The sequence below is a fragment of the Mirounga angustirostris genome, unplaced genomic scaffold, assembly GCF_029215605.1.
Source record: "Mirounga angustirostris isolate CCGP_5_RB_7025 unplaced genomic scaffold, mMirAng1.0.hap1 SCAF_16, whole genome shotgun sequence".
Taxonomy (NCBI): domain Eukaryota; kingdom Metazoa; phylum Chordata; class Mammalia; order Carnivora; family Phocidae; genus Mirounga; species Mirounga angustirostris.
This window is the reverse complement of record NW_026991724.1, coordinates 16,629,458-16,656,461: the sequence shown is the minus strand read 5'-3', so window position 1 is coordinate 16,656,461 and position 27,004 is coordinate 16,629,458. Positions and strand designations below refer to the sequence as shown.

General features: G+C 37.5%; 1 protein-coding gene across 7 annotated transcripts in view; it reads left to right on the top strand.

Moving 5' to 3' along the window:
* The first annotated feature begins 353 nt into the window (after window positions 1-353).
* Window positions 354-27,004, top strand: part of NFAT5 (nuclear factor of activated T cells 5) — a 123,251-nt gene continuing 96,600 nt past the window's right edge. For 3 of the 7 annotated variants that reach the window (XM_064581531.1, XM_064581528.1, XM_064581527.1), the window contains exons 1-2: window positions 354-730; window positions 2,472-2,525. In XM_064581531.1, the coding sequence (XP_064437601.1) occupies window positions 658-730; window positions 2,472-2,525 (127 nt within the window). In that variant the 5' untranslated portion in view covers window positions 354-657. The other 4 variants (XM_064581530.1, XM_064581529.1, XM_064581532.1 and 1 more) reach the window with 3 other exon arrangements.

Sequence of the window (27,004 nt, the reverse complement as noted above, 5' to 3'; positions counted from 1 at the left end):
CGGCTCCCTCAGGTCTGTCTCCTCCTGAGCTCAGCTCGGCGCTGGGCCGGCCGACTCGGGCTCGCCGCCACCAGGTCGGCGCAAATACCTTTTCCCTCCCCGGGGCCCCAGGCGCGGACACCTCCCTGCCTCCCTCCCTGCTGGCGGGGCCCTTTCCCGGCTGGGAAACAGCAGCCACGGCCGCGGCGGCAGGAAGCGAAGCCCTTGTTGATGCTGTTCCTTGGCGCGTCTCCCCGCCCTCCGGCGGCCGCCCTAGCTCTTCCAGGCTCTGGGGCGCCCCCCTCCGCGCCTGCGCAGTGCCGCGCGGGGGGCGGGGCTCAGATTCCTGTCAGCGGCGGCGGCGGTGGCGGCGACCGTCAGTTTTCGCTGAGGAGAAGCACGAAACGGACCCGTTGGCTTTCCCCCCTCCCTTTCCCCGCCCTGAACCCCCCCTCCTGGCTCGCCGGGAATTAGTCCCCGTGGAGTTTCCCCTCCGCCTCGCTGCCGTTTCCTCGGTCCTCGGCCCGGTGGAAGTCACTGCCCTCGAGGAGGAGGCAGCAGCAGCCGCCCTCGCCTCGCCGCCCCCGGTTCGGTGCCCGCGGTCCCGGAGAGGAGGTGCCGCCGCCACCGCCGCTCCCCCCCTCCCGCTGCCCTCGGGCCGGGCTGGGTCGAGCTGCGATGCCCTCGGACTTCATCTCATTGCTCAGCGCGGACCTAGACCTGGAATCGCCCAAGTCCCTGTACTCGCGAGGTGAGTCAGGCTGGGGGCTGGGGCGTGGGGGCGGGGAGGCCCACCCCGGGGGGCCCGGAGGGGTCCCCGTCGGGGGTGGGGGCAAGCCTGGGCCGGTCGGGCCTGTTTTGGGGGGGTGGGGAGAGGCCGATGGGGTCGGGAGATGGTGGAAGGGGCAGGGGAGGAGTGGCGGCCCCTCCCCCGCGGAGCCGCCGGCCGCACGGGGCCCAGTTGCCGTCTGCCCCCGGTCTCTGCGGCACCAGTCGTTCTGAGAGTCCCTCGGCGTGTCCGGCCCCGCCACACTCCTCGAGCGGCCGGTCCCGGCCTCCCCGGCTCGGGGATTCCTCCCCCCTCCCCCGACTGGGCCCCGCGCTGGGGCTGCTGCGATCCGTGCGCCGCGGCCCCTCTTACCGGGACCATCCTCCCCAGCAAAGTTGCCCCCAAACGGGCGGCGTGGCTTGGAGCCGGTTCTGGGTGCAGGGGCACCATTTCTCTCCCCCTCCAGGTTGTTTGTGCGCCGTCGTTCTACCCCCCTCTCCCTCCGGCCTAGTCCACTCCCTCCCCTTGTTGGGACGGCCCCCCTCGACCAGGCGTTCTTCCTTTCCTCGTCATCTTACTGCTGGAAAGGGCCCGAATTTTCTTTTTCTCTCTTTCCACCTCTGTGGCATTCTAATGACTTACATCTCCCTCTCTTTTTACAAAGATAGGGGTGCTCTCTCTGGATTAGTTTTATTCCTCTCCTGTCCCAGGGGTACCAGCTCAGGCACTGACGCTGCCCTTTGAGAATTTTCTCTTTCGTTGCCGTTCAAGGGCTCGTTGCAGGGAAGGGGCATTGGACAGAGATTCTCATTTTTAAACTCCTTTGGCTAAGGCCTAAAGGGGATTCCCGGGATCTACAATATTAACACTTGAGTTGATCTCTACGGGGTTCAAATTCCTATACTGGGCTCCACAAGAATGTGTTAGAACAGGTTCCCTGTGCAAGGGGCATCAAACCAGAATGCTACCACTACACTCTTCACCACTTATTAAACCACTGGGAGGGGCAAAAAGACATAACTGGGTTATTAGATATTCATTTCACCATATTAAAGAAAAAGTATGTGCCGTTGTGAACCTCCTTACTGAGAAATCCAGCACTTCTTCAGTTTTGGTGTGATGTATCCATCCACTGAGTCTACCCTCTCCAGAAAGGGGGACTTCGGCTTCACATTATGTAAATTTACATTGTTTAAGCGAATCAGTGAGATAGTTTACTCTGGAAGGTACTGGACTTTACAGACTGACGATTGGGTTTGTACACAGAGTCCTACTTAGTAACTGTAGCCATTGTCTGTTGCTCTGATGACTTTAGTTGGCAGTCACCATCCTGTAGGATGTTTTTCAGGCAGCGTACCTGAAGTAGTTTGGAAGTATTGTAGTTTTGAGTGTCAGAAGAAAAAGATTGTATCAAGAGATGATTCTTAGAAGAGGGCTAATGGGGTACAATTGGGTACTAAAAATAGTCAAGACATTAACACCATTTGTGCAGTAATCATCAGATAATTTTCCATGGAACAAATGCTTTATGAAAATCGAAGTTTAGCATAAAGACCAATGTAGAGGCAATTCAGTCTTCTTTTGCAGAGTATATTCACAAATATGGGCTTTAGTTCTTAAAAATACATGGCAGTTATGTAAGAGATGTATGCCACCCTTGCTTTTTTTTTTTTTCTTAAGTCATTCAGCATAAAAAGTACTTAATGCTTTTTGTGTTTTTCAGATTCTCTGAAGTTACACCCATCACAGAATTTTCATAGAGCTGGACTATTGGAAGGTCAGCAAAGTGCCATTTTAAAGCATATTGTGTGAGTATGCAAAGGCTTTCTCTGAAATGGAGTTTAAATGAGAAAGTGTGAAACTTTGCAAACTCATACAATGTAGTTTTCTCCTAAAGAGCCTGATCCTTCTTTTAGAGCAGCTGAATGTTTCAGTGGATTTTATTACTGTGTTTGATGTGCTTGTTAGCTTATTGTATCTGCTTTGAGAAGCCTTGAGAAAACCCCACAAAATTACTAAAAATTATGTTGGGTGTTCTACTTTGGAATTCCAGATCTTAATCCTAGCTTTTTATAAATAAACAATGTGAAAAGGCTCAAACATTATGATCATCAATATATCTAAGAGTGACACCAAACACATATTTCGTTTAAAAATTCAAAATTTAGAACTTTTATATGTTGAGCATTTCAAAACAGCATGTTAATTATTTATTACAAAAGCATTGATATCGTTACTGTTGCTTTTTTTTTTTAAGATTTTATTTATTTGTGTGAGAGAGAGAGAAAGCACAAGCAGGTGGAGCCTCAGGCAGAGGGAGAGGGAGGGAGCCCGATGTGAGACTGGAGCCCCATGTGGGACTCTATCCCAGGACCTAGGGATCATGACCTGAGCTGAAGGCAGACGCATAACCGACTGAGCCACCCAGGGTCCCACTGTTGCATTATTTTTAAGGATAAGGAAAGCCAGGTGATAGAGATGATGATTGAACTATGCTTAGAAAAAAAGTTTGAGAAAGTTCTGGAAATGTTAATAGGCGTAGAATTTTAACAGCTGACAATTACTTTAGAAAACCTTATATTGAAAAAAAGAAACTTTGTTGTTTTTAGCATTTTAAGACAAAAAAAGACTCTTTGTGTTTTGTAGAGTTTTTAACATAATTTTTTAAAAAGTTTATTTTTTTTAGTAATCTAAATGTGGGGCTCAAACTCACAATCCCCTAGATCAAGAGTCACATGCTTTTCTGACTGAGCCAGCCAGGAGCCCCTGTATTTTGTAGTTTTTGAAGTGGTTTTACATATCCTCTTTGAATTTTGTAATCCCGCAGTTGGACAGCAAGGATATTAATTTCCCCATTATAGAGATGAGTAACCTGAGGCTGAAATTAAGAGACTTGGGGGAAAAGAGTCACACAAGAGCAGACATAGTGCTTTTTGTGTTTAGCTGGAGTTCTTTACCCAAAGCCAAGCTGCCACTGTAAAATATATATGTAACCAGTAACTTAAACATTTTGTGGTCCACTTAAAAAAGGCCATAAATATTTAAGCTTGATTTGAGTTTAGATGTTTGCCTCCCATATGGTAGTCTGATATAGTGGGGGGAAGAGTGGGTTTTGTAATTGAGCTTGAGTTTGAATACCAATTTAGTTGCTAATAAACTCTGTGGCCTTGGGCAGGTAATTTCACCTCTCTGAACTTTAATATTCTTTCTATAAAAATGTATATAATCTCTTAAATTTACAGAGGTAATGTGTATGAAAATGCCTAGAATATTGTCTGGCTTAATAAATGTTGGTTTTTTCCTTTAGTATCAGCTACCTTGTTTTAACTATAATTTAGAGCATATAAAATGTTCTTTAATTATTGATTATATTTATATTTATCAGAAGCCCATTGATATACATTAGTATAAAAATCAACTATAGGGCGCCTGGGTGGCTCTGTTGGTTAAGCGACTGCCTTCGGCTCAGGTCATGATCCTGGAGTCCTGGGATCGAGCCCCGCATCGGGCTCCCTGCTCGGCGGGGAGTCTGCTTCTCCCTCGGACCCTCCCCCCTCTCATGGGCTCTCTTTCTCATTCTCTCTGTCTCAAATAAATAAATAAAATCTTAAAAAAAAAACAAAACAACTATAATTTGAGGCAAGGAATTTTACGTGTTTCTTGGTGAAGCAGATTTCTGTTTTTTATTCACACTGTTCAATTTGTGACCATGTTGTAGATTCATATTTATCTGTACAAACCCATTCATTTTCTGGGCAACAGACCAGAGAGTATCATAATCATAGAGATTATCAGGCAGGAGAAAGATATGAAAAAAAAGTGTTAATTATTCCAGCAAATATTTTTAACAAGTTGATGGAAATGCAGACAGCCATTTAATATGTATATTTACATGTATGTGCTTAAATACTTTTATTAGATTTTTATTTTGGCTGAGAAGATCCTCAGTTTTTTGAAATGAGACCATCGTTTCATAGATTACATATACATTGTAAAATGTATAAATATCAAGTATCCTTTTATGTCTTTGATACAGGGAATCATAAGAAAGTTGTTTGCTTGTGTATTGAAAGTATTTAATCTGTGCACCCTACTTCTATTTTAACCTTTTATTATGGACATTTTAAAGAACTTAGAGAGGTAGAGAGAATAAAATAATGAGTCCCCATGTGCCTATCACCAAGTTTTTAACCATTATCAATGCATGTCTGATCTTTTTTCTTTTATCCTCTCCCTTTCCCCAAGCTGTATTATTTTAAAACAAATATCAGACATCATGTTATTTCATATATACATACTTTAGTATTATAGTGATCTTTATTAATTTTTAAAATACCCTACTTTATTCCAGAAAATACATATTCTAATTTATTTCAGTAAAGTCTGTCCTCTCTCTGCCCTCTTTTTAAGATAAAGTACAGCTGGAGGCTACTGCTTCTAATGTCTAGTGTGTGTACCTTGTAATCTATGTTAAAATTGTAGGTAATGCGTCAGACTTGGGTTCAAATCCTTGTTTCAACATTTGTGCTTGACCTTGTCTTAGTCATTTAATCTTTTTGTGCTTCAATTTTCTCATCTTTAAATGGGGACAGTCATAGTATCTTCATCATGGGCTGCTGTGAAGATTGAGGCAAATTCATGTCCAAAGCATTTAACCTAGCACATAGTTAAGTGCTCAATAAATGTTAGCTATATTAAAAATTCTAAACAATAACCACTTACATGGCATTTACTGTGTGCCAAGACCTTTATAAATATGAACTCACTGAATTCTCTTAACAACCCTTTGAGATGGTTATTATTATCCCATTTTGCAGATGAGGGTGCTAAGGCATGGGGAGGTTCAGCAACTTACCCATAGTCACACAGCAAATAAGTTGTAGCGAAGATTTCAACACAGGTAGCCTCACTGTAGACTGTGCTCGTAGCTATTATTATACTGTACTGACTCCCTGTGTTATATAATAAGTATTTTCTAGTAATATGTATGCATACTTTCTGTCAGTAGTCTAGATTTCCTTTTAATAGTAAACTCAACCCAGAGTAAGGGGAATATAATTACTATCATATATAATTTGTTAAATTTTTGGTAGAACATTTTTTTTCCAAATTTAAGTTCTCTCTTTAGGAAAACAAGGTTGGAAAACTTGCAGTTGAGTGCTATTGAGCTTTAAAAATAGTTCCATTCAGTTAAGTTTGCTTTTATCCTACATATCAATCTGGTCCTTCCTGCTACTATATATATATATATATGTATATATATATATATATATATGTATTTTTTTAAAGAATAGGAAATTCATTTTTTTAATTGAGATATAGTTGACATAAAACATTATATTTATTTCAGTTTCACAGTGTAATGATTAATTATTTGTATATATTGGGAAGTGACCACCACAGTAAGTCTAATTAACATCTGTCACCATATGTAGTTTTGCTACTACCTTTTTATTTAATGTGGTGATTGCCTGACAGTTGGAAAAGGGTCTGGTTATTTAATGCAATAATACATAGCCATAAAATAATGTTTCTGATAATTACATGTGAAACTCTTAATGAAATGAGTAAATAAAAGAGGTACTGTTGCAATTATATTAAAAATAACTCGCATGGGGCGCCTGGGTGGCTCAGTCGTTAAGTGTCTGCCTTCGGCTCAGGTCATGATCCCAGGGTCCTGGGATCGAGCCCCGCATCGGGCTCCCTGCTCAGCGGGAAGCCTGCTTCTCCCTCTCCCACTCCCCCTGCTTGTGTTCCCTCTCTCACTGTGTCTCTCTGTCAAATAAATAAAATCTTTAAAAAAAAAAAAAAAAAAAACCTTCGCATAGAAAAAGTCCTGTACAAATGTATATAAGATTTTACTTTTTTTTTTTAAAGATTTTATTTATTTATTTGACAGAGAGAGACAGCGAGAGAGGGAACACAAGCAGGGAGAGTGAGAAAGGGAGAAGCAGGCTTCCCGCGGAGTAGGGAGCCGGATGCGGGGCTCGATCCCAGGACCCTGAGATCATGACCTGAGCTGAAGGCAGTCACTTCACCAACTGAGCCACCCAGGCGCCCTATAAGATTTTACTTTTTGATTCTATTTTTGCATTTTCCCTGCCTTCTTTAAAGAAGATAGTTTATATATATTGAAAAAAATAAAATGGTTTACAGTTTAGTGTGTTCAAATTTGAAGGCTTAGCAATCTTTGGAGTGCCTAGAGAAAAAGTTGAACTACAGAGAAAAAGTTGTCATTTCTTTCACTTTCTGTATTGAAAAATATTGGTTTTGGCATATATTATTTGCCATATAAAAAACTGAGATAAAAATTAAAAGTAAATGAATACGAGTAAGAGGTCATTCTGGAAATATAGAGATGTAAGATAAGATGGTAGAAAATCAGATAAAACAGGAAAAATAACAAATTGGAAAAAACAGAATTATAAAAACAATGGATTAAAACTTTAAAATGTTTTTTAAAAAGCAGGAGTTAGATTAAATGATGGATTAAATTAAATAACTGGTTAAATAAGAGCTAAATACCAATGTGAGGCAGGCTTAATATTAAATATTTGAAACTGGAAGATTTTTAAGGAAAATATGAAATAGTATAATGAGTTAGGGACAATAAACTACTTTTTTTCTTACCGCTGTCAAACTATTTGATACGGTACTATGTATAATTATACTTTATAGTTCACCAAATGAAAATCCTAAAAATAGTAACAGTGTTTTACTGACTTTATGGAATATTTCTGAATTGCCATTGAGCCTGATTTATTTCTCTTCCTAAAGCTGATGTTAGTAAGGTAGTTAAGCCATTAACTCTTTTTTTTTTTTAAGATTTTATTTATTTATTTGAGAGAGAGAGAGAGCACATGAGAGGGGGAGGGCCAGAGGGAGAAGCAGACTCCCTGCTGAGCAGGGAGCCCGATGCGGGACTCGATCCCAGGACTCCAGGATCATGACCCGAGCTGAAGGCAGTCGCTTAACCAACTGAGCCACCGAGGCGCCCCAAGCCATTAACTCTTAAATGACGAAATGTATGAAGGTATCTTAATGGAAAGAATTTTTTGAAAATATTTAATATTAAAAATAATCTGTTGGATTCTTTTGTTTAGTATCTATTAATATCTATAGATCCTTATCTAGTAAACTAAAAATGTCATTATGGAAATAATTATGGAAATGAAGTTCAAACATTATAGAAGTCACACCTACCTAGTTCATCCTCACTTCTTGGTTCTAGGATCCATTTCTCTGATTTCCTACCATTTGTTTTTGTTTCTTTCTAAACTCTGTTTTTGTTATTTCCATTCAGTACTAGAATTCTGTTGCCTATTACAGTAAGAGGATAGAAATTCATATTTAATCAGATGGTTCTTGGCTTGCTCTTAACTCACTCTTGACTACTGTAATTATTCCAGGAGTCCCCTAAAACTTGGAAGTGATAGTATAGAAAAACATTTCTTATTGTAATTAATATTATATATTAAAAATAGCCACTTTATATTAGAAAAAGTTGTCATTGTATTGTCCATGGAGCGCCTGGGTGGCTCAGTTGGGTGGGTGGCTCAGTCAGGTAGGCGTCTATCTTCTGCTTAGGTCAAAATCTTGGGATCGAGCCTTGTGGTGGTGGGCTCCCTGCTCAGCGGGGAGTCTGCTTCTCCTTCTGCCCCTCCCCCTGCTCATGCTCGCTCTCCCTCTTCTCTCTCAGATAAATAAAATCTTAAAAAAAAAAAAAAAAAAGATTAGGGGCGCCTGGGTGGCTCAGTCATTGGGCGTCTGCCTTCAGCTCAGGTCATGATCCCAGGGTCCTGGGATCGAGCCCCACATCGGGCTCCCTGCCCCACGGGAAGCCTGCTTCTCCCTCTCCCACTCCCCCTGCTTGTGTTCCCTCTCTCGCTGTGTCTCTGTCAAATAAATAAAGAAAATCTTTAAAAAAAAAAAAAAAGATTATATTGTCCATAAAGAATAATAGGTAATTAGAAAAAAAATAAAAGATCAAATTAATCTGAGACATCATTTGGGCCTGATTGTGTAGTGAGAGAAGATAGTCCTGTTAGCTCTAAGGTATAAGACATTCTTCAATAGAAATGTTGCTTATTAACTTATTTTATTGTCTTGTTGCAAACATTTTATTTCAAGTTACATAAAACAGATTCATGTGTCTTTTATTTGCTGTTGTCTTAATAAAAATCAAGGTTAAAAAAACTACCAAAATATATAATACACTAATTATAAACCTGTACTTGAATGAAAATGTAGAAATTTTCTTTATAGATTAACTCCAGGTAATGATTTTAGCTTCCAAATATAAATAAAATCTGGTGTTATGATAAAGAATCTATATTTTTGATGATTTGAAATGAAAGATAAGCTATGTGGACATTTTCAGTTACTTATTCTTAATAACTACTGAAAAATAAAATTTTTTCTCTTTTCTTTTTAATATTTACTTACAAATAGGTGATGATAATTACTGCTGGCCAGCCATAAATGTTTTCACTTTTTTCCCATCCAGAAATGTTACAATTAGTCTTTTAGTAAATTTGGTATTGGTTGTTTTTTTTTTTTTTTTTTGGTATCTTTTTTTGAAGGTGAGACAACAGAAAAGTTTCTAAGAGTGACCTAAGTTGTTGATTACTCTTATCTTTATAAATTTAGTTTTAGTTTAGTGTCTTTTCTTTTTAGTTTTAGTTTTAAGACATCTACTTAAAATAACATTTGTAGAACATAATAAAAGAAACAGTGTTGGTAAAAAAGGAATAATAAATTCAATGCTAGTAATTAAAAACATTTTTTGAGCAATTTATATGTGCCAGAATTGTACAGATATTTTTCACGTTAGTCCTCAGAAAAATCCTCTGAGATAGTGTCAGGATCCGTATTTCATAAATGAGCAAACTGTGGTATAGAGGGATTCACTAATTTTCCCAAAGTCACATAGCTAATCAAGGAGGCTGGAATTTGAAACTTCAGTATTTTACCACAGATTATTGAGCTTATCCTGACTCCCTTTAGTATAAACATTTCATAATTGTTATTTACACTTTAGGCCCTACTAAAATTACACCACTGTTCAGATGGTGTAAAAAGAGAGCTTTGTGTAGGATTCTTCATCTAAACAGCTTCCATAAAGTAAGAGAGAAACTATAAGCCGCACATAAAAATCAGTAAAGAATATGATGATGATCCTTTGGGGGAATATTTTAACACTCAAAATTAGCAAATCATTGCCTTGCTTTGGTGAGTGTCTTTAAGATTGAACCACCTCTGTTTTGACAGATGATGGTACTCGGAATTGAAGAGTAGGGGAAGGGTAAGCAGACCATCACCTAAGGAGAATGACTTGAGAAATGGAGGATGCCATGGGACTCATGATTTCTTTGGCACTAGTTTTATGGAAGCATGGAATCGTTGCACCTTATTTCTGCTGATGTGTTTCAGAGCCTAACTAAATTTGAAAGGAGATGAGCAACAGAAAAAATAGTACTAATAGAGCTTCAGGAGTTAGTTCTATTCTTGCTATGGTGGGTCATTGTTAATGAACTTCCTGAAAATTCTGTGTTAGGCATTAGAAGATACGGATTTTAATTCTAGTTTGGGTTTGAGACCCTGTGGAAAATCGTGTAAGCATTCCTTTTCTTCAGTAGAAACATTAATAGCGGTTTTGCTTACCTAAGAGTTAAGAGGAAGAACAACTGATACAGTGTTAGAGGACCAAACTATAAAATGTCTGTATGAGTAGTGATACTTTGCATAGGGCCCTATTAATTTGCTTTGGTTCTTTGCACTGTCCCTTTTTTAAAAATCTTGTTCTACTCATGTCTCCATTTTCTCATGGTACTTTCTACATTTTGCTTGTTGGTTTTGTGGTTGCTTCTTGTATCCTTTCTCTCTTTCCCTTCTTATTTTTATTTTTATTTTTAAGGATTTTATTTATTTGACAGAGAGAGAGAGGGAGAGCAAGCGTGTGTGCACAAGTAGGCAGAGCAGCAGACAGGGAGAGGGAGAAGCAGACTCCTGCTGAGCAAGGAGCCCAACGCGGGGCTTGATTCCAGGACCCCGGGATCATGACCTGAGCCAAAGGCAGAGGCTTAACCGACTGAGCCACCCAGGTGCGCTCCCCCCCCTTTTTAAAATAACAAACAGTCTATATAGAGAGGTACAGAGGTTTACCAATTTGGGGTGTTCCATGAATTTTTAACAAGTGTATACATTTGTGTAATCACCATAGATAACGTACAGAACATTTCAGTCACCCTGTTAGATAGACTACCTTTTGTTCTTTTGTAGTCAGTTCTGTCCACTGTAGCCCCTCAGGCAACTACTTGCCTGTTTTTCCTTAAAATAGATTAGTTTTGTCTTTTTTAGAATTTCATATAAATGGATTTATACAATATATACTCTTTTCTCTTTAACTTTTGTTTGTTCAACCACCATGATGTTCTAAAACGGAAAACTGGTTTTCTAAAGGACCTAAAAGTAATGAGATTTTTTTATTCTGTTATACATTCCTATATTCTATAATGTAGCCAAGTGTAGTTTTCTAGGGATGACTTTTCATGTTTATGTGCAAGTTTAGGTTACTTACTCATAATATTTATATTTATTCATTCACTCAAAATGAATTTGCACATGGATCCTGGCCACATAGAGTTTATAGCTCAGTAGAAGAGATTGTATGTGAATAAACAATGATAACTATTTTAAAGGGTTTCATAATTCAATCTAGATTAGAAAATGAAATTAATATGGTTGACTTTTAACTTTTATTTGCTAATAGGAAAATACTTTGTGCACCTTATACCAAAGCATATAGCTTGCAACTATACTAGGTAATTATAAATTGAAGTTTAGAACTTTAAAATTTCTTTGTAGTTTAGGTCTTGAGAGGGTTATATAGTTGAAGAGTACATAGGAGGTATGTAGTACTGTATATTTAGTGTAAAGGTCAAAACAGAATATGAGCTTTCTGTCACATATAAAGTGAGTACTATCCTATGCTTAACTCTATGGTAAGTACTAATGCTGAATAAAATTCAAGTTTGTCCAGTAATCATTTTTACTATATACCATACTGCTAGTTTGGACCTTGGACATTAAAATACTTTTGTTAGCAACATAATGGAACAATTAAATGTTTGTTGATGGGGGCCTGATTACACAAATTTAAGTATTTGTTTGAATTAAAGTTTTCATTATAATTGTTTAGGTAAGTCACTAAAATGCCTTGTGTTTAAAAGTGTGTAAAAGTGGGGCACCTGGGTGGCTCAGTCGGTTAAGCATCTGCCTTCGGCTCGGGTCATGATCCCAGGCTCCTGGGATCGAGTCCCAAATCAGGCTCCTTGCTCAGTGGGAAGCCTGCTTCTCCCTCTCCCGCTCCCCCTGCTTGTGTTCCCTCTCTCGCTGTCTCTCTCTCTGTCAAATAAATAAATAAAATCTTAAAAAAAAAAAAAAGTGTATAATAGTGATGAAGCATCCAAACATAGGTTTAAGCTAACAAGTAACTATTCTTCACAATAAAGTTGTAATTAGAAGTCTTAAAGATTTTGTACTCTTTTTTTCCAGTTTTTAAGTGGCAACTTGCTTGTTGGGGTTTCAGTCTGAAATGAAGATTTTACTTGAAAAAATATTACGGTAAAGTGAATTAATAATAATAAGTTAATGTTCACAAGTTAAATATTCAATTTATAAGCATCGAAGTAATAGGCAGTTATAAGGACTTTAGAAATTATAAATTAAAATTCTACTTGAGTAAATTTTTATAAAATTGTATTGTGAACTCTGACTTTTTCTATATCCTTTTTAATTTTTATTGTTAAACCATATTCTCTAGAATATTAGGCTAAAGTAGAGTGAATGAGTGCAAAATATAAACATGGCTTGAATTTTCTAATATTATTATTAAAGATTTTATTTATTTGAGAAAGAGCAAGAGAGAGTAAGCACGAGCAGGGGGAGGGGCAGAGAGAGAGGGAGAAGCAGGCTCCCCACAGAGCAGGGAGCCTGATGCGGGGCTCAATCCCAGGACCCTGGGATCATGACCTGAGCCGAAGGCAGACACTCAACTGACTAAGCCACCCAGGCGCCCCTATAATTATTTTTGAAGAACATTTCATTTTCTTACTTTATTTTTACCTGAATAACAGATGCTTTGGATAAAATGACTACTTAATTCCTTTAATAAGCTCATTGTTGCTTTTTTTGTTTTTAAACTGGTAGTGAAGTAGTTGAAGAACAGAATGTCACTAGTTAGCTAACGTACTGCTCTATTACAGTAAATACAAATGGCACATTTATAGTTAAAATATAGTAAGTAAAAACTAAAAAATAACTTCCCTGAAAATGTTTTTCAGTGAACTTAATAAGAATGGATAGAATCAATACTAGAAATGCTACACAGAAAAAAATTCAGTGCATACTTAATTGAGAACAGATGAACAGAAGAGTTGGAAGTTGAATTTGAAGAAGTGCTTTTCTTGGGAATTAAAAATAGTAAAGATAGGGACATCTCGGTGGCTCAGTTGGTTAATTGGCTGCCTTCAGCTCAAGTCATGATCCCAGGGTCCCGGGATTGAGTCCTGCCTTGGGCTCCTTGCTCAGTGGGGAGCCTGCTTATCCCTCTGCCTGCCTGCCACTCCCCCTGCTTGTGCTCTTTCTGACAAATAACTAAAATCCTAAAGAAAATGGTAAAGATAATGATTAGAAAAATCAGAGTTCCCACATATTTATCAGGCTTGTGAATAAAAACCCAATTTCAGAAGCATGCATTACTTAATAGCTGTGTCATTTTAGGCAAGTTACTTAACCTTTCTGTTGACTCAGTTCTTCTATAAAATGGGGATAATAGACTCAGATTTCTTATGAAGATTAGATGAGTTAATATTTCTTTTTTTTTTTTTTAAGATTTTATTTATTTATCTGACAGATAGACAGCGAGAGAGGAAACACAAGCAGGAGGAGTGGGAGAGGGAGAAGCAGGCTTCCCGCTGAGCAGGGAGCCCGATGTGGGGCTCGATCCCATGACCCTGGGATCATGACCTGAGCCGAAGGCAGATGCTTAACGACTGAGCCACCCAGGCACCCCGAGTTAATATTTCTAAAGCACTTGTATTTGGCACACAGTAAGCACTATATAAATATTTGTTAAACAAATAAAATAAAAATTCGTATCTAGAAATAAATTACTTGACAAACATATTTACCCAAAATGTAGCAAGGAACCAGGAGTTTATTAGCATAAGCTTCTGAACACCCAAATCAGATGTTGCTAAATTTACATACTAAGGTGTAGGCATTCATAGCACAATGTGGTACAGGATTTATCTTCTTAAAATACAAATCTAATCATATTGCTTGCTTTAAAATCCTTTAATAAAGATGTAAAATTCTTAAAGACCTGGCTCCTGATTATCTTTTTTTTTTTTAAGTTGAGATAATATAACATAAAGTTTGTCATTTTAACCATTTTAAAATGTATAATTCAGTGGCTTTAGTGCATTCAAAATGTTGTACAACTAGCACTAGTATATAATTCTGGAACATTTTCATTCCCCCAAAAAGAAACACTTTATTCATTAGCATTCACTCCTCAATTCCCCCTTTTCCATCCCCTGGCAGCCCTCTTCTGCTTTTTGTCTCTGGATTTGTCTATTCTAGACCTTTCATATAAAAGGAATCATCTGTGGTCTTTTGTGACTTCTTTGTGTCACTTAGCACTGTTTTCAAGGTTCATCCATTTTATAGCATGTATCAGTAATTCATTCCTTTTTATGGAAGAATATTTTTGACTCTTCATCCATTCATTAGTTCATGGACTTTTGGGTTATTTTAGCTATTATGAACAATGTTGCTATGAACATTTGTGTATAAGTTTTTATGTGTGCAGATTTTTTTTTCTTTTGGGTATATACCCAAGAGCGGAATTGCTAGGTCATACAGTAACTCTATTTTTAACTTTTTGAGGAATTGCCAAACTGCTTTCCACAGTGGCTGCACCATTTTATATTTTCAGCAGCAGTGTATGAGGGTTCTGATTTCTCCGTATCCTTGTGAACACTTGTTATTTTCTCTTTTTGATTATAGATGTCATAGTGGGTATGAAGTCTCTTGTGGTTTTGATTTATAGTTCTCTCATGACTAATACTATTGAGCATCTTTTCATGTGTTTATTGGCCATTAGTATGTCTTCCTTGGAAAAATGTCTACTCAAGGCTTTGCCCGTTTTTAAATTGAATTACTTGTTTTCTTATTGTTGAGTTGTAGGAGTTCTTTATATATTATGTATACAAGTCCTTTATCAGACAAGTGATTTGCAGAAATTTTCTCCCATTCTGTGGGTTGTCTTTTCACTTTTTTTTAAAGATTTATTTATTTATTTATTTATTTATTAGAGAGAGAGGGCATGAGAGGGGGGAAGGGCAGAGGGAGAAGCAGACTCCCCGCTGAGCAAGGAGCCCGATGTGGGACTCGATCCCGGGACTCCAGGATCATGACCTGAGCCGAAGGCAGTCGCTTAACAACTGAGCCACCCAGGCGCCCTTCACTTTTTTTTTAAGATTTTTTTTTTTTTAATTAGAAAGAGAGGGCAAGCATGGGTGGGGGAGGGGCAGAGGGAGAGGGAGAAGCAGACTCCCCACTGAGCAGGGAGTCCTGCGTGGGGCTCAATCCCAGGACCCCGAGATCATGACCTCAGCGGAAGGCAGACATTTAAATGACTTAGCCACCCAGGCATCCCTTCACTTTCTTGATAGTGTCTTTCGATGCACAAACATTTTAAATTTTTTTTAAGTCTACTTTTATCTGTTTTTGTTGTTGTTACTCTTGGTTTGTGTCATATTTAAGGAACTTTTGCCTAGCTTAGGGTTACAAAGATTTACACCTATGTTTTCTTCTGAGAATGTTACAGTTTTGGTTCTTACAGTTTGATCTTTGATCCATTTTGACTTAATTTGTTTCTGGAGTCTCAGTTCTTTTCCGTTCATCTTTCTGTCTGTCCTTATGTCAGTACCATACTGTCTTGATTACTGTAACTTTGAAATAAATTTTGAAATTGAGAAGGATGAGTCTTCCAATTTTGTTCGTCCTTTACAAGATTGTTTTGGCTATTCAAAGTCCCTTGAATTTCCATTTTAATTTTTTAAAAGATTTTATTTATTCATTTGAGAGAGAGACAGAGAGCACACAGGCAGGGGGAGAGGGAGAAGCAGACTCCCCGCTGAGCCAGCCGGGAGCCTGATGTGGAGCTCAATCCCAGGACCTGGAGACCATGACCCAAGCTGAAGGCAGACGCTCAACCATCTGAGCCACCCAGGCGCCCCTCCATTTTAATTTTTTAAAATATATTTATTTGAGAGAGAGAGAACAGGAGCAGGGAGGAAGGGCAGAGGGAGAGGGAAAAGCAGACTTCCCACTGAGCAGGGAACCGGAAGTGGGGCTAAATCCCAGGACCTGGAGATCACGACCTGAGCTGAAGGCAGGCGCTTAACTGACTGAGCCACCCAGGTGCCCCCCCATTTGAATTTTAAGATTAGCTTCTCAACTTCTGTAAAAAGTGAGCTGTGATTTTAATAGGGATTGCATTGAATCTATTTTGAGGAGAACTGTTTGTGGAATATTGCCATCTTAATAATATTAAACCTACCTGTCAATAAACATGGGATATCTTTCCTTTTATTTAGATCTCACTGTAATTTCTTTCAACAGTGTTTTGTAGTTTTCATGGTATAAGTTTTACACATCTTTTTAAACATTTATTTTTAAGTATTTTATTTTTTTAACCATGTTTTTAAGTGTTAGTAAAATTATGGAAATGATTTGAGGAATGGTCTCTTAAAACTTAGGAGAGCTTTAGTATTGAAGTACTAGATTCTATATCTATTCAGAAAAAGAAACTCAAACCATGATAAAATAATTGACTGTAAAATATTAGTCAGCCATAGAATTAAAGCTGTAGTAAACCATAAACAACATATAGTAAAGTCCAGTTTTGTTTAAAAAGTTGTACTGGGTGGTAATTTTCTCAAGGGCAACAACTATACCTTGAATTTTCATAGCATCTGACACAAGTGCTTTATAATCTGAAAGATACTTGATAAATATTGAATGAATGAGTACCATATCCAGAAAGAAGGAAGGAATGATATTAGAAACCTGAGAGGATTGTGTTCTAGTTATATGCAACCATGTAAAAAGCTTTAATTGGAGTAACAATTGCATTAAAATTACAGCATATGGAAAACTAGGCCTTTATAGAATTGGAGCTATTTAATCTGTAAAGACAAAAACTTAGATAATAAAGATGAAAATGGAGGTAAATTTGTTCTCTAAACCTAGAATACTCGAATAAGAAAGCTCTCTTGACACTTGAATGGAACAGGGTTGGGCAAAATGTATGACTATGTAATATATATAGTGAGTAAAAGTTTTCTTAGGGGACCTTTTACATATTACAACTGAAAAAAATAGAATCTAGAATGGTTAGTTAAATTAATAGATAACAGGATGACAATCATGGATAATGGAGAAAGCTAGAGATATGATCTTAATTTTATGGCATAGAAAATGTCTGGTGTCTATCAGAAAATGTAATTTTCCCCAACAGTACTTTTTCTTGTATGTTTGGGAGGGTTATTTTATTTTAAAATTCTGTGCTGCACAGAACAGAATAACCAGTTAAAGTGAGGTGATTTTGTAGAATTGGAAGTAGACCTTTTTATTCAGTATCAGCTCTACATAGCCTAGCTTTCTCAACTCGTATTGGCATGGATTTCCTGGGATTTTTTTTTTAAAAGATTTTATTTATTTATTTTAGAGAGAGAGAACGTGTGAGTGGGGAGGGGCAGAGGAGTAGGGAGAGGGAGAATGAATGTGAAGCAGACTGCACTGAGGACGAAGCCCAACGTGGGGCTCCATCCCACAACCATGAGATCATGACCTGAGCTGAAACCAAGAGTCGGGCACTCAACCGACTGAACCACCCAGGTGCCTCAGTTTTCCTAGGATTTTAGTAGAGTGAAATGGGGTATGTATATGGGCATGTGTGAAATCAATTCTGTCAAACCCTGGTCCTCAGCAACTATTAAATTAATCTTGTAATTTTTAATTGTCATATTCTAGGAGCAAACTTCACTTTATTTTTTTTAAAGATTTTATTTATTTGACAGAGAGAGACACAGTGAGAGAGGTAACACAAGCAGGGGCAGAGGGAGAGGGAGAACAGGCTTCCCGTGGAGCAGGGAGCCCGATGCGGGGCTCGATCCCAGGACCCTGGGATCATGACCTGAGCTGAAGGCAGACGCTTAACGACTGAGCCACCCAGGCGCCCCGCAAAGTTCACTTTAAATATAAGTGAAGGAGAAGTAAGACTTAGCAATATTATTTATAGGCAGATTTTTAAAAATATTATGTGTATATCTTTCATGTGCAGAAATACTGCTTAGGAATTTTTTTAGCCTTTAATTTCTGCTGGGTCCTAGGAGTGATATAGCATCTAAAACACTAATTTGGGACTACTGTACTTGTATTATTGATTTTGTTGGTATAATACTACTACTTTGGAATAATTGTGTTAAGAGTTAAGGAAACTTTTTAAACATTTTTTTTTTCTGCTAGGTATTAATCTTTACATTATGAGATTCTTAAATCCAGAAGACTTTTGTTTGTTTGGGTTTTTTGGCTATTTCACTCCTATGATATTCTTTTTTTTTTTAATTGAGATATAACTGACCTATAACATTGTATTAGTTTTAGGTGTATAGCATAATGATTTGATATATGTGTATATTGAGAATGATTATGACAATAAGTTTATTTAACATCTGTCTCCACAGTTACAAGTTCTTTTCTTTTTTTTTTTTTTAAGATTTTATTTATTTATTTGAGAGAGAGAGAATGAGAGAGAGCACATGAGAGTGGGGAGGGTCAGAGGGAGAAGCAGACTCCCTGCCGAGCAGGGAGCCCGATGCGGGACTCGATCCCAGGACTCCAGGATCATGACCTGAGCCGAAGGCAGTTGCTTAACCAACTGAGCCACCCAGGCGCCCCTACAAGTTCTTTTCTTGTGATGAGAACTTTTAACCTTACTCTCTTAGTGTAACTTTCATATGTACAATGCAGTACTGGTAACTATAGTCACTATGCTGTACCTCATATCCCTAGAAATTATTTATCTTATAAACTGGAATTTTGTACCATTGACTACCTTTACCTATTCCACCCACCACCTGCCACTTCTGGCAACCATCAATCTGTTTTCTGTAGTTCTCTGAGTTCACGGTTTTTGTTTTATATTATTTTCTTTTATTTTAGATAACATGTATAAGTGAGATCATACAGTATTTGTCTTTCTCTGTCTTATTTCACTTGGTATAATGTTCTCAAATTCCATTCACGTTGTCACATATGGCAGGATTTCCTTCTTTTTTATGGCTGAATAATATTCCTGTTTGCACGTGTGTGTGTGTGTGTGTGTGTGTGTGTGACATTTCCTTTAGCCACTCATCCATAGATGGACACTTAAGTTGTTTACAGTCTTGACTATTGTATTGTATTGTTTCAGTGAATGTGGGGGTGCAGGTATCTTTTCAAGGTAGTGATTTCATTTTCTTTGGATAAATACCCAGAAATGAAATTTCTGGATCACATGGTATTTCTGTTCTAATTTTTTGAAGAACCATTGTACTGTTTTCCATAATGCCTGTACCTGATTGATATTTTGAGCACAGGAATTTATTCTATCTAAATAAAAATGTGTTCTTTAAATGAGAGGAACACTTAGGTGATTGGCTATAAACAAACATAATATGAAGAGAGTCTACTCCCATTTTATCGATTGGAACAATTATTCCTCTATATTTAATAGAATACTGTTTGTGCTATTAAACATTTGTTTAAGTTATATTTAAGAATATATTGACTTTGTCTTTTCCATAAATATTGCTAAATGTATAAATGTTTTAATATAAAAGCACTGATACAATAAAAATATATACTATACCAATAAACACATGAAAAGATTTTCAGCATCATTAGTTATTAGGGAAATGCAAATTTAAACCACAATGAGATACTACTTTATATCCACTAGGATAGCTATAATCAAAAAGACAGATAATAACAGATGTGGCAAGGATGTGGACAAATCACCTCATATACTGCTTGTGGAAATGTAAAATGCTGCAGCCACTTTAGAAAATAATCTGGTAATTCCTCAAAAAATTAAATGTAGAGTTATCATATAATCCAGTATCTCACTTCTAGATGTATACCCAACAGAAATGAAAACATCTGTACACACAAAAACTTGTACACAAATGTCCATAGCAGCATTACTCTAAATAGCCAAAATGTGGAAGCAACCCAGATGTCCATTAACTGATCAAAGGATGGATAAACAAAACGTGTATCCATTTAATGGAAAAATATTTGGCATAAAAAGGAATACATTACTGATACATGCTGTGACATGGATGAATCTTGAAAACACGTTAAGTGAAAGAAGCCAATCACAAAACACCACATATTGTATGATTCCATTTATAGAAAATGTACAGAATAGCCAGATCTATAGGTTAGAAGGTAGATTAGTGGTTCCTAGGGGTGGGAATTGAGGATAGGGGATGATAGTTAAAGGATTTGGGGTTTCTTTTGGAAGGGTGCTAAAAATGTTATAAAATTGATTGTGATGATGGTTGCACAACTTTGTGAATATACTAAAGTGTCCATCAACAGATGAATGGATAAAGTGTGGTATTGTACAGATAATGGAATATTATTCACCCTTAAAAAGGAATGAAATTTTGGTACATCTTACAGCGTGGATGAATTTTGAAAACGTGTTAAGTGAAATAAGCCAGATACAAAAGGACAAATATTGTATGATTTCATGAAGTATCTAGAATAGAGACAGAAAATAGAATAGTGGTCACTAAGGACTATGGTGAGGGGACAATGGTGAGTTATTGTTTAATGGGTACAGAGTTTATATTTGTGATGATGAAAAAGTTCTGGAAATGGGTAGTGGTGATGGTTGCACAATATTGTGAGTGAACTTAATAGCATTTAATTGTACACTTAAAAAATGCAGTGGTAAGGGGCGTCTGGGTGGCTCAGTCAGTTAAACGTCCAACTTTTGATTGCACTCAGGTTATGATCTCAGTTATGGGATCACGCCCCACATTGGGCTCCATGCTCAGTGGAGAGTCTGCTTCTCTCCCTCTCCCTTTCCTTCTTGCCCTCCCACCTGCTCACACTTACATGGGCTCTCTGTCTCTGTTTCTCTCTCTCTAAAATAAATAAATAAATCTTTTTGTAAAAAGCAGTGGTAAATTTTATGTTATATATTTTACCACAAAAATATCTATGTTAAAAAAGTAGAAAAAAGTAATTTTAAGAGTTTGAGATATACTAACTTTTTTGGTGAAGCTACTGAGACAGAAGTAATTGTGTGGTGGCACATGGAAAAAAGACTGTTTTTCCCATTTAACAGAGTATATTTTAGTTGTTTAAATCATTTATGGTTTCCTCCTCCTGTTTTTGTAAAATGTGGATTTCTCTTGCTTTCTATATGGGACCCAAAATCTTTAGCTTAAAATGTGAATGGGATGACCTAGACATCACTGATTGTGCTATATCTTAAATGATCAAAAACAGAATTTTGATGAGCCAGTCTAGACTACAGATGACTGTGAAAAATTCATGAAGTAGACACAATCATTTAGATCGAAAAAATTTTTTTACTATTAATATGCATGGTTGATTCATTTTGTTGATTTCTGGAAAGCAAATGTTTATATTTAATAGTAGCAAATGGATTGCAGTTTTCCAATAAATGTCACAGAATTGTGGCAGAGAGCCAGGAAGAAGAAAAGCTGCCATTAGTGAAGTGAGACACACTTCTGTAGCTATGGAAACTATAAACCCTACTAAGTCTCAAAAAGGTATTCTCTTTGTATTTGTACTATTAATTAGACATTAGTAGAGGTTAATGAGGACCCTAGATAACTGCTAGATTAAATATAGGTATAATTGTGGGGCGCCTGGGTGGCTCAGTCATTAAGCGACTGACGTCGGCTCAGGTCATGATCCCAGGATCCTGGGATCGAGCCCCGCATCGGGCTCCCTGCTCAGTGGGAAGCCTGCTTCTCCCTCTCCCGCTCCCCCTGCTTGTGTTCCCTCTCTCGCTGTCTCTCTCTGTCAAATACATAAATAAAATCTTAAAAAAAAAAAAAATTAAATAAATAAATAAATAAATAAATATAGGTATAATTGTATTTATCAGAGGCCTGGGTAAGAGGCATTGTTGAGTAGTTTAGTATTTATTTTGTGTGAAAATTGAAGTACTTAATTTCCTTTTCTTTAATTTGATTTATTATTTGTCCTTAACTATGAAAATACTTTCTATTTTAAAATATTTTCTTAGATTACTGCTGTAGTTCAGGTTTTAATTTGAGAATAAATAAGAGAATATGAACATCAATCAGTTTAGTAAATTAATCTTGACCAGTGTTTGTGTTTACTGATAAACATGTATTAGTAAGTGCATAAGTAGATTTTACGAAAAAATAATGTTTTAGGTGTAAATTAGGTCCTTTGGTAATGCATAATAATTTTTGTAAAATGATTGGTTCTTTTACCAGTAAAAACTTGATGGATACCGTGACTGACCTAGAAGCTTAATATTTCCCTCTAATTATAAAAACAAACTTACTCTGAAGAAAATTTATGATTAGGTCTGTAATCAGGGTTGGTTGCCTATACTCAGTTGATAGAATTATAATGGGCTGCTTGTGGTAGCAAGCTTCAGGAGGGAGATGGTGTCAAATTCTAAAAATAGGAAGGCAAACTAGAACTGAAAGATAGTTAACTGAGTAATTGTGTTCTCACCATACTTGTTTGCTTGTTTGTGTATAAATCCAAAAGTATGTTTTCCCTTAAGTTTACATGTGTTTTGTTTTCTTATACACTTATACTAGGAAGTCTTTCTTCAACCTGTTAGACCTTTGCAGAAACATCTGCTGTCAACCAGCATGGAAGCCAATTGTATTTTGGAATTTCCCAAGTCTAAGCAGACTTAGAAGTGAAATTTAGCTGTCCTTTATTATATAAGCAAAATGAAACAGAAAAAGTGAACTATGAGAAGTAAACTCTTTTGGAAAAATCATTTTAGGTTGGACCCTAAATATTGCCCAGAAAAGAGAACCCATCCTTTTGGAAATGCCAAATTAGAGGGAAATTGGTCGAGAAAAAATACTAGCCCTTCTTCTATTAAGAACTATTTGAATATTCACCACTACCTCGTTCTTGAACAAAGACCAGAGCATTATATGGAGGGTCCTTCTCAGTGTGTTGGACCTCTCCTTTTCCTATTTCCTTTTTAGTAGGACTGTGTTCATCTACTTGACTATTTGTATTTTGCAGTGATAATGGATTGTAGTAAGCATAGCTCTTCATAAAGGGACTGGATGGTGTGTCCTGGGAGAAAAATACCGTATTAGTGATCCACATGTGGATGTGCTTATCTGTCCTAGTGGCACATCCACATTTGGATTGCTAAAATCCTTAAACATAGACAAAATTCAGTTGAGAAATTCAGAGGATAACATTTAATAAAAATAAGAGTAAAAAAGGGGCTCCTAGGTGGCTCAGTTGGTTGAACATCTGACTGTTGGTTTCTGCTCAGGTCATGATCTCATGGATCTTGGGATTGAACCCCGTGGTGAGCTCCGCAGTCAGCAGGGAGTCTGCTTGAAGATTCTCTCCCTCTGCCCCTCTCGCATGTACGCACACACTCAAATAAATAAATAAATAAATAAATATTTTTAATGAGATTTCATGTTCTTTGTTTTTTAAGATTTTATTTATTTGAGGGAGAGAGACAGAGAGAGAACAAGTTGGGAGGAGAGAGAGAAGCAGACTCCCACTGAGCGGGGACCTGGATTTGGGGCTCATCCCAGGACCCTGGGATGGATGTGGGGCTCGACCCAGGACCCTGGGATCATGACCTGGACTGAAGGCAGATGCTTAACTGACTGAGCCACCCAGGTATCCCTCAAATAAATCTTTGAAAAAAAATGAGAGTAAAAAAGTTTTTATCAATTAAAATAGCTAGGGATAAACAGTAAAAAGCAATATCCCCAATTTTGGTATTTAAGATTGAATAGAAATACAGGTTGCAGAGTCTGTATCAGGATGATTCAGATCACTTCTTTGAGTCTTGGGGTAAGGCTCTTGAATTCTCCATTTCCAGGAATTAAAAGAGAACTCTCTCTCTCTCTCTCTCTCTCTCTCTCAGCAGCAGGAAGTTATTTTCCTTGATACTTTGTTTTGTTACTTTGTGTTCTCTGTGTATTTTGTCTTCCACCATAGGTGATTCTTGGATACCCTAGGTATCTAAAAAGCTCCTTCTTTGGCTTTTGTACATCTTCTCAGTACAGATTTAAATGAGTGCTAAGTGTCAGGTGATTAGACATGACCATTCTGAATGAACCAATAAACTGACAAATCTTGTTTTGGGCAATTAGGCTATGGTATACAAAGGAAACAAGATGGTGTCCTAATAATTTCAGGTTTGAGCATTTATTTAAAAAACTGTTAGGAAAAGTTCAGGATTTTTCAGGGAGAGGTATTTCACAATACAGGATAGTGCTCTTTCTTCTGTGTATCATTAAAATAAAAGTCAGTTGACTTTCAATTTGTAAATTTTGGAAAATTGTGATTCACAGTTACTTTGTCTCAGGTTAGAAAATTATAAGAAGAAAATAAATTCTAAAGTGGTTTAGACAAATTCATATTTTAAGTTTAATGTTTTGTAAGTTGTGTTCTATATCTTTTCCTGGCCTTTTTTTCTCCCTTAGCCTGACAGGATAAGAAGGTTTGTCCCATATAATTGTTTTTTCAGTTTGTTAAACATATTTTTTGTTTATGGCTACCTTTGAGCTAAGGGTAAAAAGACATTGAGTCTCTCATTGCCTCAAAGGTGAGTTTTTTGGGTTTTTTTTAACATACAATGTATTGGTGAGTTGTTTTCTAACAACTTACCTAAGTAACTGCAGACTTTTTGCCTTACTCAATTTTTCCATTGAAACAGGGGTCACACAGAAGTTATATTGTGGGACAACAGCAGATCCAATTCCAAGATCTAATGTCCAACTTATAGGAATGTTTACTATCTCACTTCATGGGGCCAGTATTCTTGTTTAACAGTAACATTCTTATGCTCTGGTCATATAGAATTTTAAAACATTAAGGCAATTTGAAAAAACTTTTCTTACATGTTTATCATATTCTCTCCCATGATAATATATTAATAACATGGAGAGGGCAGTGGGTGTAGTGGTTAAAGATGTGGGCCTTGGAACAGGACTGTGTGGGTTCAGGTTCTAGTTATATTGTTCACTAGGTGTGTGACAGCTTGGACAAGTTCATTGACCTCTCTGCCTCAGTTTTCTCATCTGTAAAATGCTGTTGATAACAGAGCTTTATCATAGAGTTGCAAGAATTAAATGAGCTGATGTAAGTAAAGTGCTTAGAGTAGTGTCTAGCATAAGGTACGTAAGTTGCTATTTTATTATTATTATTGGAATACCCTTGCTACATTGTCTTTTTTTGAAAAGGATAAAAACCGTACCTTTATTATAAGGTCATTATTAGTGCCAAAAAAAGATAGAAAACATCACATTTTAAGTAAAGCAGAATAAACATCAGTTTTGGTCATTTTGGCATTCTGTATTTGTGGCCATTTTCTTTTGGGTGGTTTCTTGATTTATCTGATTATAGGAATAGTAACAGTGCCAAGGTTTCTTTGGGTTTGAAAACAAGAATTTGTGCCAGTATAAGAGCAACTAATACTGCCAGCCGTCTCTTCTTTATTAACAATTGTACTATTTAGGATGTCTGGCTTTTAAGGCTTAGTTTTCATATTCTGAGTGAATTAGATGAAGTGGAAAAGCTTTATTAAAAGATGGTTGGTTCCAGGCTGGCCACCACGGAAAAATTACTTACTGTTGTATCTTTTTTTTTTTGATTTTATTTGTTTATTTGACAGAGTGAGAGAGCACAAGCAGGGGGAGCAGCAGAAGGAGAGGGAGAAGCGGGCTTCCCGCTGAGCAAGGAGTCTGATGCGGAACTCGATCCCAGGACCCTGGGATCATGACCTGAGTCGAAGGCAGACGCTTAAACACTGAGCCACCTAGGTGTCCCTGGAAACATTTAAATATCAGTTTTACATTTTGCTAGTCATATTTCATTTCATCCTTTCATCCTCATTTCCTCTTTATCTAACAGGGTTATTATGAAGTTTATATGAAATAATGTTTTTCATTATGCTGGTGCTTTTAAACATTTGAATGTGGGGGCGCCTGGGTGGCTCAGTTGGTTAAGCGACTGCCTTCGGCTCAGGCCATGATCCTGGAGTCCTTGGATCGGGTCCCGCATCGGGCTCCCTCCTCGGCAGGGAGCCTGCTTCTCCCTCTGACCCTCCCCCCCTCATGTGCGCGCTCTCTCTCTCTCTCATTCTCTCTGTCTCAAATAAATAAAATAAAATCTTTGAAAAAAAAATCTTTAAACATTTGAATGTGAATCTAGGTATTTGCTCTAGATATTTTGAGAAATCAAATATTCAAATCAAATTGATTTGATTCAAATCAAATTGAGAAAAAATCAGGTATATGTATTTGAAGGAAAGTTTTTTTTTTTTAAGATTTTATTTATTTTTTTGACAGAGAGAGACACAGCAAAAGAAGGAACACAAGCAGGGGGAGTGGCAGAGGGAGAAGCAGGCTTCCCGCGGAGCAGGGAGCCTGACGCGGGGCTTGATCCCGGGACCATGACCTGAGCCGAAGGCAGACGCTCAACAATTGAGCCACCCAGGCACCCCAGAAAGTTAATTTTTAAGGACAAGTCACTCTTTTTGGGTGTTTAAGATATTTTTATTAGAAAATTTTCAAAAATTGAAAGCTTATTTTTTCAAATTATAATGAAATTATACTTTTTAATGCTTATTACAAAAAAATTAGGCTCTTGTGAAAAGTATAAAACATATAAAGTAGAAAAGAAAAATAATATGTAATCCTACCACACAGAGATAACACTGTTCACATTTTGATGTACAATATGTTATTCTGTACTTATCTGTCTTTTCTGTGTGTATATAGGATATTTTATGTTTGTCTTTTCTAAAATAGGATCAGGGGCACCTGGGTGGCTCAGTTGGTTGAGAGTCAGACTTTTGGTTTAGTCTCAGGTGGTGGTCTCAGGATCCTAGGATTG